Source organism: Eucalyptus grandis, chromosome 2 (genome assembly GCF_016545825.1).
Source record: "Eucalyptus grandis isolate ANBG69807.140 chromosome 2, ASM1654582v1, whole genome shotgun sequence".
In the NCBI taxonomy this organism is placed as follows: domain Eukaryota; kingdom Viridiplantae; phylum Streptophyta; class Magnoliopsida; order Myrtales; family Myrtaceae; genus Eucalyptus; species Eucalyptus grandis.
The window spans coordinates 49690051-49710808 of NC_052613.1; the positions used below are offsets into that span (position 1 = coordinate 49690051).

The 20758-nt window shown below is 40.4% G+C and overlaps 3 protein-coding genes across 4 annotated transcripts; all 3 read right to left on the bottom strand.

Annotated features, from left to right (window-relative positions):
* Nucleotides 1-7067: 7067 nt before the first annotated feature.
* LOC104435588 (cytochrome P450 CYP749A22-like) lies at nt 7068-9263 on the bottom strand. Of its 2 annotated transcripts, XM_039304022.1 has the most exons (4): nt 8819-9261; nt 8515-8741; nt 8205-8437; nt 7068-7806 (listed from the first exon to the last, which is right to left on the bottom strand). In XM_039304022.1, exons 1-4 carry the CDS (start codon nt 9087-9089, stop codon nt 7800-7802), a joined length of 738 nt encoding a protein of 245 aa, XP_039159956.1. In that variant the 5' UTR covers nt 9090-9261; the 3' UTR covers nt 7068-7799. The 2 variants fall into 2 exon arrangements, with proteins under 2 accessions (XP_039159956.1, XP_039159954.1); XM_039304020.1 differs by lacking the exon at nt 7068-7806 and having other exon boundaries at nt 8073-8437; nt 8819-9263.
* A 3000-nt stretch (nt 9264-12263) lies between these two features.
* Nucleotides 12264-14135, bottom strand: LOC120290297 (cytochrome P450 CYP749A22-like). Its single transcript, XM_039306184.1, has 2 exons — nt 14049-14135; nt 12264-12776 (listed from the first exon to the last, which is right to left on the bottom strand). Exons 1-2 carry the CDS (start codon nt 14049-14051, stop codon nt 12348-12350), a joined length of 432 nt encoding a protein of 143 aa, XP_039162118.1. The 5' UTR covers nt 14052-14135; the 3' UTR covers nt 12264-12347.
* Nucleotides 14136-14145: 10 nt separating this feature from the next.
* On the bottom strand, nt 14146-15975 carry LOC120290773 (cytochrome P450 CYP749A22-like). Its single transcript, XM_039307182.1, has 4 exons — nt 15709-15975; nt 15374-15600; nt 14999-15231; nt 14146-14425 (listed from the first exon to the last, which is right to left on the bottom strand). Exons 1-4 carry the CDS (start codon nt 15872-15874, stop codon nt 14146-14148), a joined length of 906 nt encoding a protein of 301 aa, XP_039163116.1. The 5' UTR covers nt 15875-15975.
* Nucleotides 15976-20758: the final 4783 nt, after the last annotated feature.

Sequence of the window (20758 nt, forward strand, 5' to 3'; positions counted from 1 at the left end):
TGTGGGCTCGGTTGCTGTTCGGAGACACTTCTTCTTCGCAAGATCGAAGTGCGTAGGCCCCTCACTCATTCGCCGTGGTCCCCCGCTTGCAATTCTCGAAGACTTTCTTGAAGATGACATCTTTCTCAGTTTTTGGAAAATTCATTGCTTGACTTTCCCAAGAAAGATGACAACTTTTTGAAAATTAAACAAAGAAGACAAACGGGAATGGAGGATCGATGCTTTCTAGGGTTTTTAAGAGTAAAGTGAAGAGGAATCAACAACGGTGCACGATCGGTTAAAAGAGAGATAAACGAACCGTCACAAAGGAAATAAAAAGATGCATTTTCAAAATAACTGTCTTTTTCCGCAAAATAGCAATTTCAAAATAACTTCCTTTTGAAAATGAAACGATGCAATAATTACGTCGATTAAATATAGCAACAATTTAAACACAACGACGATCGTACCTTTTCAAGATAAGATTAGAGAGAAAAGACTTACAATCGACGGTCGTACCAAGACTATCTTACAGATAAAGTCTTGTATGTCTGAGTTTGAGAGTCTTTAGACTTTGATTTCCTCATACCTCAAAATGTTGAGTCTGGAACGGATAGATTCAAATTGATTTTTCTTCAAAGGCTTTGTGAATATGTCCGCTAGTTGGTTCTTTGAGTCAACAAATTGAATTGAAACATCTCCATTTTGAACATGGTCTTTAATAAAGTGATGTCGAATCTCTATATGCTTTGCTCTTGAGTGGAGAATTGGATTTTTGGTGAGGTTGATAGCGCTGGTGTTGTCGCAATTAATCTCCGTGCATGAGTCTTCAATTTCAAAGTCTCTTAGCTGTTGTTTTATCCATAGAATTTGCGAACAGCAACTTCCAAGGGCTACATACTCGCTTCGTTGTTGAAAGAGACACAAGTGCTTTGTTTCCTTGAAAACCAAGACACCGTCCCCGTTCCAAGCAACCGGCAAGTTCCCGAAGTGCTCTTTCTATCAACTCGCAACCAAACAGATCTCGCGTCTCGAATATCCCAGAAGATTAAAGTCTCCTTCTTAGGATACCAAAGACCGATGCTTGATGATGAAGCAACGTATTTAATAATACGTTTCACAAAGACTCGAGATGGGATTCTCTAGGATCCGATTGAAACCTAGCACAGATGCAAACACTCAACAAAATGCCAAGTCTAGAAGCCAGTAAGATAAAGAAGTGAACCAATGATGCTCTGTCAGCTTTTGATCAACTTTCTTCCCTTCTTCATCTTTGTCTATCTTCAAAGAACTTGACATCGGTATGTCGGTCTTTTTGCACTTTTCCAGTCCAAACCGTTTGACAAGATCATTAGCATATTTTTCTTGATAAATAAAAGTTCCTTCCTTCAATTGTTTTACTTGAAGACCAAGAAAGAATGTTAACTCTCCCATCGTACTCATTTCAAACTCATCCCGCATAGACTTAGAAAATTTCTTGCACTTTCATTAGAGGATCCAAAAATAATATCATCCACATATATTTGAACAAGTAAGAAACTTTTGTTTTCCTTTTTGATAAATAAAGTTGTATCTACTTTACCTTTGACAAAACCATTTTGTATTAAGAACTTACTTAGTCCGTCGTACCAAGCTCGAGGTGCTTGCTTTAAACCATACAAAGCCTTTTTCGTCAAGACCGAGTCTGGCTTCTTTGAGTCTTCAAACCTGGTGGTTGTTCCACATAAACTTCCTCATGGATAAATCCCTTTAGGAAGGCGCTTTTGACGTCCATTTGGAATAACCTGAAATTCTTATATCAAGCAAACGCAAGTAATAGTCGAATAGCTTCTAACCTTGCTACTGGTGCGTAAGTCTCATCATAGTCTATTCCTTCTTCTTGCGTATATCCCTTGGCCACGAGTCTTGCTTTGTTTCGTACGACTCTTCCTTTCTCATTCATCTTGTTCCTAAACACCCATTTAGCTCCAATAACAGTTTTACCTTTTTGGTTTGGATGTCAATTCCCGCACATCATTAATGTTGAACTGTTTGAGCTCTTCTTGCATAGCTTCAATCCAGCTTTCATCGGATAAAGCTTCTTCTATGCTTTGGTTCAATTTCAGAAACGAGAGCCACAAAGACTAGACTCTTCTCGCCTTTTGGATCCGGTGCGAATTCCTTCATTAATTTCACCGATAATAAGATCTTTGGGATGACCGGACTTATGCTTCCGCTTACTTGTTGATTTGTCTGGTTGATGATCTCTCTCTTTATTTGGATCTTCACGAACAACCAGATGCTGGTCTTCCAGAGTCTGAGATGCTTCTTGAGTTGTAAGCTTTGGAGGGTCTGGAGCAGGTTCAGACTCTTCTTGATGAGTCTGACTTGATTCATCTTGCATTGAGTCTTGAAATTTGACATTCATTGACTCCTCCACAGACTGACTCTTCTTGTTATAGACTCTGTAGGCTTTGCTTGATGTAGAATATCCAAGGAAGATACCTTCATCTGATCTTTCTTCAAACTTACCAACTCGATCTTTTGCATTTTTCAATATAAAACATTTGCAACCGAATACATGAAAGTATGAAACAATAGGCTTCTTATCTTTGAATAACTCATAAGGGGTTTTCTCTAGAATAGGTCTTAAGAAGACTCTATTGATGATATAGCATGCTGTTGAAACAGCTTCAGCCCAAAATCGTGAAGAAATCTTACTTTCAATTAAAAGAGTTCTAACCATTTCTTGAAGAGATCTGTTCTTTCTTTCCACAACTCCATTTTGCTGAGGAGTATATGGAGAGGAGAACACATGCTTTAAGCTAGATTCATCACAAAATTTTGTAAAATCTTGATTTTCAAATTCACCTCCATGATCTGTTCTTATACATGAGATAACACATCATTTTTCATTTTGAACATTTTTAGCAAATTTTTCAAAATACGAGAAGGTTTCAGACTTACTTGCAAGGAAATATACCCAAGTAAAACGGGAGTAATCGTCCATAATTACTAGGCAATATTTCTTACCTCCAATGCTGGGTTCTGGTGGTCCGAAGATATCCATATGCAAAAGAATCAGTAGTACATGATTAGTAGAGACATGATTTATTGGCTTAAATGAATTTCTTACCTGCTTTCCCGAGAATACATGGAGTGCATGGATCGCCTTTTGATAAGGTAATTTGGGTAGACCTCGAACAAGCTGCTTTGATGAGATTTTGGCTAATTGCTTCATGTTGACATGACCAAGCTTTCTGTGCCATAAGCTTGCTTCGTCTTGAATTGAGATAAGACATTTCACATCCAGAAGATAAATGTTTCCATGTCTTCGACCCCATGAAAGACTGAGTAGAGTCTTTACTGATTCCGTAACATGTTCCTTCTTGAAAGAAGATCTTGAAACCAAAAGATCACACAATTGACTAATGCTGAGAAGATTGTAATTGAGTCCTTCCACTAAGGAAACATTACTTATTGTGAGACTTCCAATTTTCACAGCGCTCCAAATCCCACAATACTTCCTTTGTCAAGTTTCCTCCAAATGAAATTTTTCCACCATTTACTTGAGCAAGCTTTATAAAACAATTTGAGTCTCATGTCATGTGTCTTGAGCATCCACTGTCAAGATACCACTTTACCTTTTTCTTGACGGAGACCTCAAATTCAATGTCTGAGTCTGATCCAGAGTCTGAGTCTGATTGTGTCATCAGACATAGATTGGCATATTCATTATCACTTTCTTCACACTTTGTATCACTCCAAGTTTCGGCTTTGAGAGCTTTTCGAAATTTTTCAGCTTTTCCTCTCTTCTTCTTCAAAAGAGGACAGTTGGGTCTGATGTGTTCCTTTTTCTTACATTCAAAGCAGACTACATCTTTGTTTGGTTCCTCATCATCAACGATTTGGTCTGCTGTCTTTGAAAGCTTTGTTTCTTTGAGTTGAACCTTCTTCATTTTCTATTCAGTTTTCAATCTTCTTATCATGAGAGCAAGCTCCTCATCGTCCATATCATCTTCAGAATCTGTATCATCGTAATCATCATTTGATTTTAATGCAATGGATTTCTTACCTTTTGGATCTTCATCTTCATTGATCAATTCCACTTCATAAGACTGAAGAGTTCCAATCAGCTCGTCGACAGATAAAGGCATAATTCTTTGCGTCTCTCTAATTGAAGTCTTTATGTGATTCCAATCCTTGGAGAGTCCACACAGTAGTTTGTTTACCTTCATGGGATCAGAAATTCTTTGTCCTTGATTCTCAAGACCATTGACAATATCTCAAAACGGCTAAACATGTCAGTTATAGATTCTCCCTGTTTCATTTTGAAGGCTTCATATTGACCGAGAAGAATGTTAATTCTGGTTTCCTTCACTCAATCTGTTCCTTCATAGGTGATATGCAATCTATCCCAAACTTCTTTTGTCAGTAACACAAGAAGATATTCTGTTATATTCGCTTGGTGACAAAGCACAATATAAAGAGTAAATTGCTTTTGCATCGAGTGCTTGTCTCTTGATTAACTCTTCCCGAGTCATTCCGCTGGTCTCAACAGCTTTCTTTCCTCTTCGAGACTCGATGCAACCGTAGGAGTAATTCCTTTTTCTACAACGTCCCATTCCAGAGGATCCTTTGATCGTAGGAAAGCTTTCATCTTGTTCTTCCGTATGTTGTAATCATTTCCATCAAAGTAGGGTGGTCTGGTATTGCTTTGCCCTTCCATCAGCCCTGGTGCTAACATACTAGCCATTGATCTTTTACTTTGAAGCAAAACACTTCAAATAAAGTGAGTACACGGGCTCTGATACCAATTGAGATAGCTAGTATAAACACCTAGAGGGGGGAATAGGTGCACAAACAATTTATCGAGATACGGAAGCGAATCTTGGCAAACGATAGAAAGGAAATTCTCTCTTGATTAACAAAATGAAATACGATCAAGGTAAAGAGAGTGAGGAAGAGAAAATTGAACACGGGATTTATAGTGGTTCGGCTTATTCCAAGCCTACGTCCACTCTTCCAAGACCGACAGCCCACCTACTGGATTTCACTATGATCAAAAGAGAAGTTACAGCACAGCTTTGCCTTGATTCCATAGTGTAGATGTTCTACCACACCTCCTCAAGATTTCTCACAAATATAGACTCTCTTTTGTATACAAGTATTCACTCAAAGGAATTGTCTAAACAAAAGGAGCTTCGACTTTGGAATTCTTCTATCGCGCACACCTCGAACAACTAAGAACGTCTTCCTTATATACTCCTTTATGCCATCATACCCGTTGGCACTTACCAAAGGAATTCCTCCAATCTACCCGTTGGACGGAATCAATTAGGAAGATTGTTCCAGCTATTAAAGGAACGTGTCGATAGCCCATCAATCATGTTCGCCCATACAATCAGGATCTCGGTTTCCATAAGTAGAACCTTCCAAGAATATTTAGGCAATCATCGAATCTTCAATCATCGAATCAATCTCGATCAATCAAAGGATTCCGCTACGTCTTTTCCAGCCACGAGATCTTCTCCAGTTGATAAGGTTAAATCCTTAACGAAACATCCAGCTCCTCGGATAACCTTTCTTCAACGGATTAAAGACTGTCAATGAGGATAGACTTTGAGTCTTGAGTCCGGCTGTCCTGGAGGTCTTCGCACTTTAAATATTAGAGTCTCAAACCTTCGACTAGACTGATGGAAACGTTTTGTCGGCTTCAAAACACTTCAAGAAGATTTCTCCAACAGATACCTATAAATATCACACCCTCCGGAACCAAGAATTCACAGCCACCGTTGCATGGATCCATGGAGGCATCCATGCACATTGGCGACCGAATATCATGAGGTGATGAACTACCGTAGAGGATGAAACCTGATTTGAAGTCCATGTTGTGGGCGGGTTGTCGGAGCCGACCCGGGCGTGGATATACGTCGGGGATAGCTCGAAGGTGTAGCGCCGGAGGATCATCGAAAAAGCAATTTTCACTTCGCCGCCACGAAGCTCATCCCAATGCAAGATCGACGTCCGAAGCCAAAGGGGATGAAAATGACCGCATTATTGTTGGTAGCCTTAGCTATGCCTTCTGAGAATCGCTCCGGCTTGAATTCATGCGCATCTTCCCCCATTTCGGGTCATGGTGAAGCTTGAGGGTCGGTATAAAGATCTCGACTATTAGCAGGAAGAAGGAGCTTCCTAACCTCGTTTCTTGCCAACTTTTCGAGTCAAGTCGATCGCAGGGGTACAAACGCAGAGTTTCGTTCATGATCATGCTAATCTGCACATGAAAATGGAAAATGTTTAGTTAGTCATCATGTCTAACCTACAATTCGAGTGAATCGAAAAAGGTTGATCGGGACCAAGACTTGAGTTGTTTTCTATACCTTCTTAAGCTTTCCTAGTCCATCGGAATCGGGTCTTTATTCCCAAAAACATTGAGAACCTCCCTTCTTGCTTCCTCTTGCCATTTTGGATTAATCGCTAGGAGGAATAACATCCATGCCATCATAGAGTTGGCGTTTCTTGTCCAAACGATGTAGAATGTCTTGCACTCATCCACCGATTATCTATCGTGAATTTTTTGCTCTTGTCTCGTATCGTGCAAAGCCTTCACAAGTTGTCCTAGGAAATCATCCCCAAAGCCATCTTCTTCACCGGCCATCACCTTCTTCTCTTCTCTTGATCATCTCTAAGATGGAATTGCGTATGCCTTTCTCAAGTTTCTCCGCTTCGATTTCATCCGCTGTCTTCCAAAGCTTACTGCCGGCAGAATTCAGAACAAATTCCATAATTAGTTAAGCCTAATTAAAACTCTGATTCTGAGATTGAAATGTCCTAAGTCTTTTGAGGCTTGAAGTTTGCATTTGCACAACAAACAAAACTGTTGCTTGACCATCATCAGAAATTTGCAGCTTGCTAAGTGTGATCTCACATCAGTAATTCTAGTGATAAGAATGGTTATAAAAAAACAGTGTACCCCCTTCGAATGCATTTACTCACCTGGAAAACTTGTCAGAATAATCAAGTTCAGATTTCGAAAGTTGGGATAAATACACTATCAGTGCCATAAGTTGTGTACACGCTCACTTTGGTGCCAAAAGTTTCTGTCGGATTATTTAAATACCAAAAAGTTTGAAAACGCTCACTTTGGTGCCAACTCTAATCCGGTTGGCTGGAAATCCGACGTAATATTTTTTTTATTAACTTTTGAAGCTAATGTGCTTGCCAAAGAGTATAGTCACATCCTAACACCAAAACGACACCGTTTGGTGTTTCCCCCGATTCAAAACCCTAAATCTCCGGCCAATTGCTGGTCCTCAACGGCCCCCACGCCGGCGGCCGCGGCTCGACCCCAACCCCAACCCCAACCTCAACGATGGCCATTCGGTGGCCGCAACTCCGACCCCAACCTGATTGCGACGATGGCCACTCAGCGGTCGTGGCTCCTACCCTGACCCCAACCCCGACGATGGCCACTGACGGCCGTGGCTCCGACCCCAACCCCGACCCCCGACGATGGCCACTCGGGCGGCCGTGGCTTCGACCTTGACCCCAACCCCAACCCCGACGACGGCCACTGCAGCCAAGTCGAAGGCTGTGATCTAGCCGATGCTCGAGGAGGCCGTCGATGAGTGCGCCGCCATTGATGTCTCCCTCTCCATCTCCGATCTCCTCGACAAGTGCCTGGCTTCCGTCTTCCAGTACCTAGGCTCCGGCGACCGAGGCCGGTGCTCCCTTACGTGCCATTGAGGGCGTTCGAACAACACTAAACAATGGCGGCTGAGCAAGCGACGGCGGCCCAGCGACGGTGGAGGCCAAGCAACGACGGAAAAACCCTAATTTCAATCCCTAAAAAAAAAAAAAAAAAATCTCCAAATGAGTTAAACGGCATCATTTTTGTGAGGCCATCCATGTAGGACGGCAAAACAACATCGTTTTCTTAAGGAGGACCGAAAGCGACGTCATTTGAAGGCCTTGTCGATTTTTTATTTTTTTAAAGGCCACATAATCATTTTGGCCGAATCTTTCACCAGTGGCACCAAAGTGATCGTTTTTCCTTCGATTTGGCACTTAATGATTCGACAGAAACTTTTGGCACCAAAGTGAGTGCCATACACAACTTATGACATTGATAGTATACTTCTCTTATCGAAAGTTCGTTCTAAAAGTGATAATCACTATATGTTCTAGCTTCTTCATCATAAAAATGGTCAAAACAAAATTTTCTTAGAAAAAATGCGTGATACCTTATTCCTGGTAATCTTATATTGAAAGCATTTTTGGATGTTAACGTAGCCAATTCTGTTAACATCTGAAAAATGTTCCTCCCCTCAACATAGCTGCTCCCGAACGCAGTTCTTGAAATCACTTCGGATGTCAATAATTTAAACTCTCCGAACACCTCGATCTCTTTCCCTTCTTGATTCTTCCATTTTCCTAGCATTGTGTGAACACTCTCCACCATTGCCGGTGCCATATTCTGCAATTTCAATCCCCCCAAAATAATTAGCAAAACCTCAAATCAGACAATTCTCTTTTTCAATTGAGTTCAACTACCTTCAAACTTTCCCCATGGAAAGCGTGATTGGCGAGTTTACGCTGGTTCGCCCATTTCTTGTCATCGACTGTACTCACGAGCCCATCTCCGAGAAGCTTCTTGGCAAAGTCCTTAGTTCCTGTTTTTGGGTATGTTTTCTCTCTGTCAAGTAGCACCTCCTTAATAAGCTCTGGCTCTGTGATGACCAGTTGAGCTTGAGGTCCGTGCCAACTCAGGTAATTCTTCCCTACAAAGTTGCACAAAAGTTCAATATCAGAGCGTCACGACACTAATGAAACTTAAGTTTAGTATTTTGGTAATTACCGTAAGTGTCTATCCATGTGTTGACTTGAGGGTGAATCTTAGGGAATATGTCGTGAGAGAGATTGTTCATGGGCGTGTTCCTGACTTCCATCTTCATCTTGATTGTTTCCTTGGTGCTTCCATGGAGGAACCTGTAAGGAGGGCCAGAGATCCCTTGTTGGGCCATCATCCTCTGTATCCTGAGCGGGTTCCACCATAGCTTGTGCAAGAGCTTGGCAAGAGAACAGAGAAGAAACAGAAACAGAGAGCTCAGGAAGATGACCAATTGCATGGTTTAATTAGGGGATCAAACGATAAAGGAAATGAAAACAGTGAAAATTATGAACCTGGGTTTCTCTTATGAAATGAAAAAGTTCGATTGATTTAGGTATTTATTGTGTCTTTCGGAGGATTCTATGAGCCGGACGAAACAACCAGCGTATAGGGACGAACGGATTAACGTCATCCGTGACCTCCTTGCCGATCTAGAATTATTAAATTCAAACCAGAAAAAAAAAAAGAAAAAAAAAAGAGCACTTGACGAGCTCACTCTTGGGTGATCCAGATGCCAGCGTATCCAATTCACTGAAGCCATATGAATCGCGTGATTCCCAAGGAGACCAACATCCAGCGGTAATGGTGATGAGCAAGTTGTGCATGCGCTCGGTACTCCTCCAAGGCCACGACAGGTTGGCGTCCAAAGCCAAACCTTACTCAGAATTCGATGAATATAGAATTCGTCAAACTTTTCAATTAGAGGCATGGGTCTCGATTCGTTTTCTCATTTGGCACATGACACAAGCTGTCTTGGTCGTCTTCTCGACACCGGAACTGTTTCTTAGCAATAATCTCGCTTACAAGACGCGACATAGATCGATGAAAAATTCAAGGGCCAACGTATAAAGGACGCAATCGTGAGCACGGGGATGACACGGACGTGACGAGGAAACACCATGACCATCTATCACTCGCTTTCATCTTTTTCTTGCTTAGTTCGAAAAGTCCTATCCCGCACAATCTTTAATGGCAGATCCAAAAACAAATTTGGCCTTCTGTTTCCGTTGCTTCATCAACACACCCGTATAAAGGTAGCCTAGCCGCCACATAGTCAGTCAAATCAGGAGGGTACCTCAAGGGGATCAAATCCCGAATCTGATAGGACTTGATGAATGACTCAACCGCTTGTTAAGTCCATTAGAATCAAAACATAAATTGGTCAATTGTACGCAATCCATTAGATAATTATATTTCAAGAAGCTTGGAACGGACATATGATGAATACGTACCTGATCCAAAACACGGCTCGTCTAATCCGTAAAGTTAACATAGGTCAATCCCACCCAATTGTGACCCATAACACATCTTTGAATTAAAATAAAACTTGAATAAATTTTTCATGAAACTCGAACCCACAAGCTCACGAAGGAATTAAAAGTAGTCTCTGTACGTTGTTATCTCAGCATTAACTGGGCCATATATGCTGATTAACAAGCTATAGGGGATGAAATACAACTTGAAGTCTGTGTAGGGGACGAGTCGTGACGATTTCAGCTGGAGTGTGGATGTACCCAGCAAACAGTTTGAAATCGTAGCGCTGCAGAATCATCGAAAGGACAATTTTCACCTCCTTCATCGCGAAGATCATTCCCACGCACATTCGAGGCCCGAAACCAAAGGGAAGGAACACAGCTGGGTTGTTGTTGTTAAAGACAGGATCTGTGGCAATACATAAGTCTGTGGCAATGCATAAGGAAAAAGAAATTGAAAACGAAGCTCATGACTGAGGTGCTCTGCTGTTGTGCTCGTGGCAATGAGGAAGAAGTGCAGAAGACGGTGAATCCAGAATTCATGACCGACATGAAGAGAGAAATTGTTCTTCACGGGTCTGAAGACTTAGAGCCTGAAGAGCCTGAAGACTTTAACAGGAAATGCACGTGCTCTAATACATTAGGGCGGTTAGTTTGTTAAATAAGTAATCGAAGTTGTTAAGTCGGTTGGAGGGTTTTTCCGTTTTATCATCTTCTTCCTCAAGTCTTCAAAAGCTGTAATATACTCTGTTTTTCAAATAGAGAAAAGAAGATAGAGAGCAGAGAGAGAGATAGAGATGAAATGAGATTGTATTACAGAAGTGATGTAAAGCTCTCGGTGAATACATGTTTTGTTCTTCAATTCAAGTAAATACAGAAGTTCTTTCTCTTCTGCATCTTGTATCTTGTTCTTCATTTCTTCTCAGTTGTTGGTAGCTTTAAGGACGCCTTCCGAGAATCGGTCCCGTCTGAAGAGGTGCACATCTTCTCCCTAGATTTCGGAATCGTAGTGAAACTTGAGGTTAGCTACGTAAACTTGAATGTTAGAGGAAAACGTGTTTCCCTAGCCTGAGCTCCTGGTCGACAAATCACTACCAAAATTCAGCATCTAGCTCATTTGAGGGCGGTGAGTCCGATGGTGGTATTGGTTTCTTGAAACAAGTAAAGGAAATGTCGGAACAACACTCAAGAGTAGCAGTTATAGTCAAAAACAGACACGGGCCTAACTAACTTAAGGTTACTATGACCACCACCTTGTAAAAGACTCAATGAATGCTTGCTAAGATAACAAGAGCTTCAAGCTAACAAGAGATCTAATACCAAGTAATGAATAGTGTACATGAACTTCATTTTAAAATTTCTGTACGACCACCACCTTGTGAAATTTCTGTTTTTCTATGTGTTCAATAATAAAAAGTACATGAGCTTGATTATAAAATTTAGAGGATAACTATCTTAAGTAAATAAAATTACAATATCAATTACTATCAATCACAATCAATCAAAGAAGATAATACAAAAAATCTCGAAATACATATGGAATCAAAGAAAATATATCTCTAACACTTTTCCTTCATGGTTCTATTACATTCCATCACTCCTCCATCAATGTATTTGTTATCCTAATTTGAAACTTCGCTAGTCATCTTCTATACCTATTATTCGTTTTCCCCAACTTTCACCTCCAACTTGGGGCGGCTATTCATGTCCACATACATATTATGTAAGATTTTTTCTTATGTGGATTACATTAATTGATACTATAATTTACCATTTTATAGAATAAGCCTAATAAAATGAAATATAATATTTTTTAATTAATCTATTATGGAGCTAGGTAGTATAGACCGAGTAAAGCCTGACCAAGGTTTATGGCTTAAAATACTATAAATAGTGCTCAAATTTCTCTTTTAACCCTAATGTGCTCACATAAGATGCACTTATTGAACCTTAAGGGTGAGAGGCAATCTCGTGATACATAAGGTGCTATTCCACATCAAAAACGATGAATTCCGAATCAAGTATGCAAATATCTTTACTCAATTATATGTGTTCTTGATTCTAGCTATTGAGATCTTGATTGGCATTTCCATGGCTTTCATATTCATGTCTTGTCGACATGAAAATACATAGTTAGATAGCCTCGATCGAACATGATATGCTAAACAATTATTCTTTTAGGAAACTCAATATAGGTTGTCAAAATCCCAACGTTAACTAGATCATATCTGCTGATAAACAAGCTACAATGGATGAAGGATAACTTGAAGTCCGTGTTGCGGGCGAATCGTGAGGATTTGTACTGGACTATGGATGTACCCTGGAGACAATATGAAAGTGTAGCGCTGCAGAATCATCGAAAGGACAATTTTCGCCTCATTCATCGCAAAGTTCATCCCCACACACATTCGAGGCCCGAAGCCAAAGGGAAGGAACACCACTGCGTTGTTGTTGGTGGCTTTAGAGACGCCTTCTGAGAATCGCTCTGGTCTGAAGAGGTGCACATCTTCTCCCCAAATTTCGGGGTCGTGGTGAATCTTAAGATTTGCTATAAAGACTTGAGTATTAGGAGGAAGTACAAGTTTCCCTAGCCTAAGTTGCTGGTCGACTTTTCGACTGAACCCTATCACAGGAGGGTATAATCGTAGAGCTTCGTTCATGATCATGCTGATCTGCACGCAAAAGGTGACATTAGCTGACAACACGTACCACTCAGAATTTAAAAGGAGGACGATTTCATTGTTTCTTTTCCAAAACTACTCATTCTTGTCGGTCCTCAGTAAATTTATGAAAGAGTTGTTAAGCGTGAAAAGAAAATACTGGTACAGAAAGTTACTGGTTAAGTTATTTACAATAACTTACTGGTAACTATTGACACTTTTATGGAATTACCAAATTTTGTTCACGGTTTAGCAAAATCATCAATGTTTCTTATCTTCAACTAGCTTATATTTGTCTTTCTTGGGAATGCTAAAAATATCAAACTTCTATATGAATTCATCAATATTTATTTGAGTAACTCACCAATTTTTTCTGATTGAATAACAAAATAGTTTCAAGTTACCAAATTTCATTTGAGTACTGTGTTTATTTGATTTTTTTTTTTATTCTATGAATTTTTGTTGGAGTTTACCATTTTTTTATCTCTCTTACAAACATTTTTGCAATTGACCAGCCTTTGCCAGTTAGATTACCAGTTAGTTTTAATTTACCAAGTCTCATTTAAGTTGCTTGCCAACATTTATTTAATTCTTTTAAAGTTCACCAATTTATCTATTGAGTTATGAATTTGTATTTGTCTTACTTACCAACATATTAAATTTACAAACTTTTCTAGAAATTACCGACCATAATTGGACTGCTTACCAATCCTTTTAGAATTTTTATATAAGACGTTAAATACAAAGCGTTGGTAAGCTATGCAACAAGCGCCTGTTTGTTCACATTTTTTTTTTAACTTTTTCCCTTCAAATTTTAAAACATTGTTCAAAGTTTAAAATTGTGAAAATTAGGTATGATTATATATGTTAGAATTTGGGTGTCATGAAAGTTCCAAGAGTTTTGAGTTTAAAAAGTCAAAATGTTGAGGCACAAGATTTAAATTATTTAAATAAAGAGTAAAAATAAAAGTCAATTCAGACAGATTCAACGGCTAGAAAATTAGCACAAAAATTGTTGATAAGTTACACATATAGACTCACTTGTCTTTTCTTTTCTTGTATCAATGGTTTTTTCATTTATCAATGATTGAGCTTCAAGTTTAAGCATAAGGGTGTTCCTCAAACAGAGTTGCAAATGGTATAATTCTAATAATATAGAGTATCAATGAGTTTCAGTTTGAACTCAAGCAATCAGGCATACCAATATGTTGTTAGGAGGATCATTCCTTGTCTACCAAATCAATCAAGACAAAAAAAAAAAAAAAAAGTTGGATTTTTTCATACCATCCTTAACTTTGCGATTCCATCGAAGTCGGGGTCTTCATTCCCAAATACATCAAGAACCTCCTTCCTTGCTTCCTCTTGCCAATCGAATGAACTGCTAGGGAGGAATATGACCCACGTCAACATTGCGGTGGTGGTTTCTTGTCCAGCGAAATAGAATGTCTTGCACTCGTCCACCAGATCGTCGATTGATTTTCTTGCTCTCATCATTATCATGATAAGCCTTCACAAGCTGCCCAAGGAAATCATTCCCATAGTCATCTGCTTCCCCAGCCATCACCTTCTTCTCTCTTTTCTTGGCGATCTCCAAGATTGCAACATGTATGCCTTTCTTGAGCTTCTCGGCTTCAATCTCATCTACTGTCTTCCAAATCTTACTGCGCTCAAATTCAACAACGAATGCCTTAGTCTGTGAATCTACAGTATAGATCGATTTTCCGACAAACGTGTGTTCAAATCTCCACCTTACTAGCTAGCTGTATTTACTCTTGTGATGGAAAAGTTTGTGCCAGTACATATAACATCGTTATGATTCTCTTAGCTTGTTCAAATATTGGGAAGAATCGCAAATTGTAATCTTGATCACACGATTATTGTCTTCCTACATGAAACCACTCATCATACTTTTGCTAACTTTACATCTTTTAGTGAGATCTCGTGGGTCTCAGTGCTCCTTGAGGTCGGAATTGCTTGGATCCGGATCGACTTGAATTGGGTTAGTCATATTTCGTCATCATAGAAGGTCCACGTGATTTGTATGTGGATCCCACGAAAATCAATGATTTTGATTGTCTATGATCCACAAACAATTATCCGTGCAAGTTTTTTTCCGCAGCTTTTCAAAACATGATTGCCATAGTCTATTTGACTAAGTTAAAACGGGCTTATTTTTTTTTTATTTTTTTCCTAAAAGTAAGAAAACTTTCTTAGAAAATGTTGAAGAGGAATACCTTATTCCCGGGAACCTCATGCGCAAAGCATTCCTGGACACTAACAAACCCAAGTTTGTCATCATCTCAAAGATGTTTCTCCCTTCAACGTAGCTACTCCCAAAAGCTGTCCTTGAAATCACTTCGGAGGTCAGCAACTTAAATTCTTCAAACACCTCAATCTCTTCCCCTTCTCGTTGCTTCCATTTCTCTAGCATCACGTGAGCACTATCCACCATCGCTGGAACCATGTTCTGCACTTCAATTAGTTCCCATCAATTCGTAACTCCAATCTAAAGATTGCATGAAATTCTCTTTCCATTTGATAAGCACAAGAAACCTGCAATAAAAATTTGATAGGTTACAAGAATTTTAGTATACACCAAACCTAATTACCTTGAGGCTTTCCCCGTGGAAAGTGTGATTGGCGAGTCTACGCTTCTTTGCCCACTTTACCCCATCTATGGTTGACACGAGCCCATCTCCCAAAAGATACTTGGCGAAGCTCCTCGGTACTGTTTTCGGAAACGTTTTGTCTCTATTGATTAGCACCTCCTTAATCAGCTCTGGCTCAGTGATGACCAATTGAGCTTGCGCCCCGTACCAATTTATGTAATTCCTCCCTGCAAAATGTTTGCACAAAAATCTCAATAATGAACAAACTAGAGTCAGATCAAAGTTCCAAGAGTGGTTAGCACAATTTTATAACAAAAGCTTATATTTTCAATTACCGTATGTGTTGATCCAAGAGTCGATGTGAGGCTGAACCTTAGGGAGTATGTCATGAGAGAGATCGTCCATGGGCGTGCTTCTGGCTTCCATTCTCATCTTCATTGTTTCCCTCGTGCTCCCATGGAGGAACCTATAGGGAGGACCTTTGATTCCCTGTCGGGCCATCGTCCTCTGTATTCTGAGCGGATTCCACCATAGCTGACGCGCCAGCTCGGTGAGAGACCATAAGATTAGAAACACAAAGAGAGCTCAACACAATCGCTATGCTGATCTCCATTATTTTCCAAGATTGACATAGATTTTCTTGGCGTGCACACTTAAATAATTCAACTATGATCCTACGGGGTGGATGGCAACATTGCATCATAGATAGAAGACACCGCTTGCCGATGATGGAGATAGACACGGTGGAAAATGACCACCTTCTCGACGTTGACGATTTGGAAGGAGACGAATAGGGAGAGGCCGAGCCTTGATCAACACCCTTGAAAATAAAAAAAGAAAATCCATGAGAACAATTATTTGATTGACATTGGTGTCAGCTGATTGAGATTGCATGAAAAATGGTAAGCTCTTACGTCATGTCATGTAGTAGGTGGAACTTCTCTCTATAGACCAATAGTAGCATGGGAAAAGGCAATCGTGAAAGTCGAGATTAAATAAGTGTTAGCTCAAATAAGTGTTAGCTGGTTCACTCCTATATGGAGGAAGCCCAATAAGTTGGAAACCCAAAAAGGGTTTCAGCTCATATGATAAGTCATATGATTAAATGGGATTTCTCACTGTCTTTAAAGTGGTAGCCGCAAAAGGATGTAGTAACAAGAGAAAAAAAGAAAGCAGAAAACCTGAGGTTGAGACAAAGTCTGATTTATATCAAGCTAGCATCGGCGGTCAATTCGTGGTCTGATTGATCTGAAATTTTGTCAGCATGTTTGTGGCGCTACCTTCTCGAATCTGAATGGTTTGATTTTCGTTTGAAAATCCCTACATCAAGTTTTTTGTGGATTGATCAAAATCTGCGTTTTTTGTCAGATTTATCCTTAAGCTCTTGTGAAATTCATGTGTATTGACAATAATTATGTTCTTGAGATCTTTGCTGTTATGTACCTCTAGTATTTACTAGAGAAGAACATTGTTCACCCAACTTTGTTGGTAGTGAAGATTTTTGGGTGGACTCCGGTCCCGTGGTTTTTTATCTCCTCACATCGATGAGGTTTTCTACGTAAAAAATCGTCTTTGTGTTCGCATACTTGGTATTTTTTTTATTCTATTATATTGATTCCTATTAGGTTTACACAAACTGGAAGATTATTTTATTTCGCTACATTAATTTGATGTTGTTCGAACTGTTACTGTTCTCTTATCAGCAAGCAAAATCATGGAAGTCTTATGATGGCATAGGAAAGTCACTTTCGTTCCATCAAAGCACAAAATTAGGACTAAAGCTTAGAACTTAATTATTGTGTGGATTTGAGGCTGAATTTGGAGGAATATGCCATGAGAAAGATTATTCATGGGTATGTCCGTACAGTCATCTTAAATGATTCGTCGGTGCTTCCATGGGCAAACTTGTAAGGAGGACCTCCGGATCCCTACTCATTCATTATCCAAGTGTGTTTCACCATAACTTGTACTAGAGTTTTGATTAGAAACACCAAAAGAGAGCTCAACACAATGGCCATGCTGATGCCCATTATTTTCCAAGACCGACAGAAATTTCTAGGGCGCGTGGGGTTAAATAATTCAACCCGGATCCTTCGGGGTGGATGGACGGAAACATGACGTCCTAGATGGAAGACAACACCGGCCTATGGAGACAAGACGCGATGGAAAATGACAACCTTCTCGACGTTGACGATTCGGGGAGACGTGGAATAGGAGCGGACCCTTGAAGATAAACGAAGGATTATCCATGAAAAACAATTATTTGATGGATGTCAGTGTCAGCTGATGGGGATTGTATGAAAATAGTAAGCTCTTCCGTCGTGCAGCAGGCGCAACTTCTCTTTATAGATTAGTACTAGCCCGGGAAAAAACAATCGCAAAAGTCGAAATCAAACAAACAAGTTACTCATTCAATGGATTAGTGTCGGGAAAGTCTTATGATGGCTCAGGGAAATTACTTTCATTCCATCAAACATTAAATAATCTTCCTTTTTTTTTGTTCCAAAAACATAGAATTACACACACACACACACACACACACACACACACACACATATTGTTTTGGATAGGAAACATGGGGAAGTGAATACCATCTTTTTAGTAGAGATGCTAAATAGAAAAAAATTATCAATTGTGAAGAAGATTGTTCTTCTAGATGATTCATTGATTGTACTAATGTTCATGTAGATATCATATCCACGTGGGCCATTTATTTCCGAGATTGGTGGGATGAAATATTAAGCCAAATCAAAGAAAATAGCTAAAAATTGTTAAGACTAGTAATAGAAGTCATCGCAAATAAAGAATCTAGTACGTATATATATATATGGTGACTGAGGATCCGTCGGAACCTGCCCTTGTCAGTTTACGTTGATTTGGGGTTTTACAGGCCTCCGCGGTGGAGGCCCAACAACGACTATATCTCGGGGGAAACTAGCCCAACAACCCACCGTCAGGGCTTCGCTTAATCGCTAACAACGTGATTTCGAACCCTTGATCTCCTTCACTGGAGGAGAGTTCTCAACCAATTGCACTGCCCACGGATGGGTCCCATCAATATATTTGTTAGACTCAGATTCATTAAAAAATTTGAAGCAACTATGGATCGATTGAGATATATTTAATTGCCTTCATAATAAACCACATCTTGATGGGAGATTTCTTTCTTCTAACATCATCAACTCTGCAAATCTCCACCTCACATTTGAATATCTTATGTTAAGCCGAGCTCCTCCTTAATCCAAAAGTCTTTCTACACTAACATTATTATAACTCAAACTTCAGATTCAACCTTACTCATCTTTACCTAGCCAAGTTCAGCAAGAAGCCAAGACACGCCATTCACTACCTCCACCAAAAGTCACATCAAAGGTTCTTTCTTCAAGATGTCCACCAAACATTAATAAGCTTTGAAAGTGGGTCATCAATTAATTATCAGCTCTAATACCATTTGTTAGGTTAACGTAATGGAAAATTGTTATCATCTAAATTTTAACTATTTATTTAAGATTTAATTACATAGAGAATTACGAATTTGGGGTATTGACCCGCCATCTTTGCGGACTAAGTGCTTTGGCCTTTGCTGTTTCATCACCTACTAGCGTGTCAAGGTCTCATTGCCTTTTCTTTCGGAGGGTTGGTGTTGTTCTTGTCCGTTAGCTCCTTTTGGCTGTTTTCACTTGTCTGGTTGTATTTCCTTGTAGCTTTTCTTTCTATTTGGCTCTTTCATGGATGCCGTTTGGCCTCCTGTTGCTACCTTGGTAGCTTTTGGCTTCTTTTTCCTGGCTTCCTTCCACTCGACCTGGCTTATTACCTCGTTGAGTGTAAGTTTTTTATGCCAGTTTCCGAGTTGTTTGTTTGGTTTAAATCAATATATTCTTACCTTACCAAAAAAGAAAAAATTACATAGAAAATTATGGATTAATTTTTAACTCCTAAAAAAAATTGATTAAATTGCATAGCATATAGATACTAGGAGAATTGACATTAATATTTATAGAATTCATTAGAAAAAATTTTAAAAATGGGGAAAAAAGAAAAAAAGGAAAAAAATCAACTAATTAATCTTTTTTTAAAAATTAAAAGAAAATATCACGCGGGCCGGGGCCGCCCGGCCCTTTTCTTCACCTTATTTTTTTTTTTTATCTTTTCCTCCTGGGCCCGGTCTGTCCTTCCTCTTGCATTCCTTTTCGGCCTGGCCCTATTCTTTCTTTCCTCCTTCCAGTCCTTCCCCCAAGCGACTGGAGCGACGCTGGCACGACGAGGACGAAGGACAGAAGCAGAGGCCAGAGGCAGGACCGGGAGTGAGGAGCGCGACCTTTGGGTCGGAGGCAGGCCGGCACGGCAAGCTAGCGGTGGCAGGGCCATGCGCCCAACCCCCTCCTCTTCCACAGCGCTCGATTTTCGGTAAGTTGATCTTTGCATGCGATCCGCCGTTGTCCCGAGGATCCCGCTTTGGCGACACTGAGATAGCCGACTAGAGGTCGCCTCCGGCCGTTGTCGCCCAAGCCGGAGGGGTCCCCGCGGCCGCGCGCCCCGGTGCCCCGTTATTCCCCTTATTTTTGCTCTGTTTTGTCCTGTTTTGGACACGTGGGGGCCGGAGCTCGCGGCCGTCAGGTTCACGCGATCACCGGTCCCGTCGGTCCCATGCTCTGTCGTTATCAGTCTTTGGTTGTCTTCCTTCGAGAACCCCTGTGCGATTTTGACTCCCGTTTGTGTAGGAAACTCCACTATCAGGGTTGCACGTCACCTGTTTGTGAAAATGCCTCCACTAGATCCCCAAACTTTTTCTCTTGTGTCTAATTTGCTTCGCGCATCCTATGTTTTGTGCCATGACAGGTTTGTGGAGGGATAACGTCTGTGGGAGCTGGGAGTCGGCCTGCCTGAGGACAACTCCGTCCTGCTGGTTCGCGGTCGCATTGGCCGACGTCGCCAGGGCACCGACTTCAACCAATGGTGGAGTCGGGTCTATCACGGTTTGGTCTGAGTCGAGTCTGTCGAGAATAGATCGCTCACGAAGATGTTCGGGTAGCCGATGGGGTGGTCGTTGGAGGATCCGGTGATTCTTGATTTAATATAGGATAATCGACGTTTTGTTGTTCTGGGCTTATTGGACGTCAATGGTTCTGGGCTTGCACTTTGGGCTCATTTAGACTTAGTGAGTCTTGGGCTTGAAGTGTTAATTCGGCGAATTCGGGCTTCATTTTTATTACAAGGATAGTGACTGTTGGGCTTAATTGGGCTTGTTTGGATTTATTTTTGGTTGAGTTGGCTTTGGGTTTGATCTCATAGTGGCCAGATTGGGTTTTATTTTATTGAGACCATTCCTTTCTTTAGGACTTTGATGTCCGTGGCCCAGTCGGCAGAGCAGCGGTAGCCCTGCAC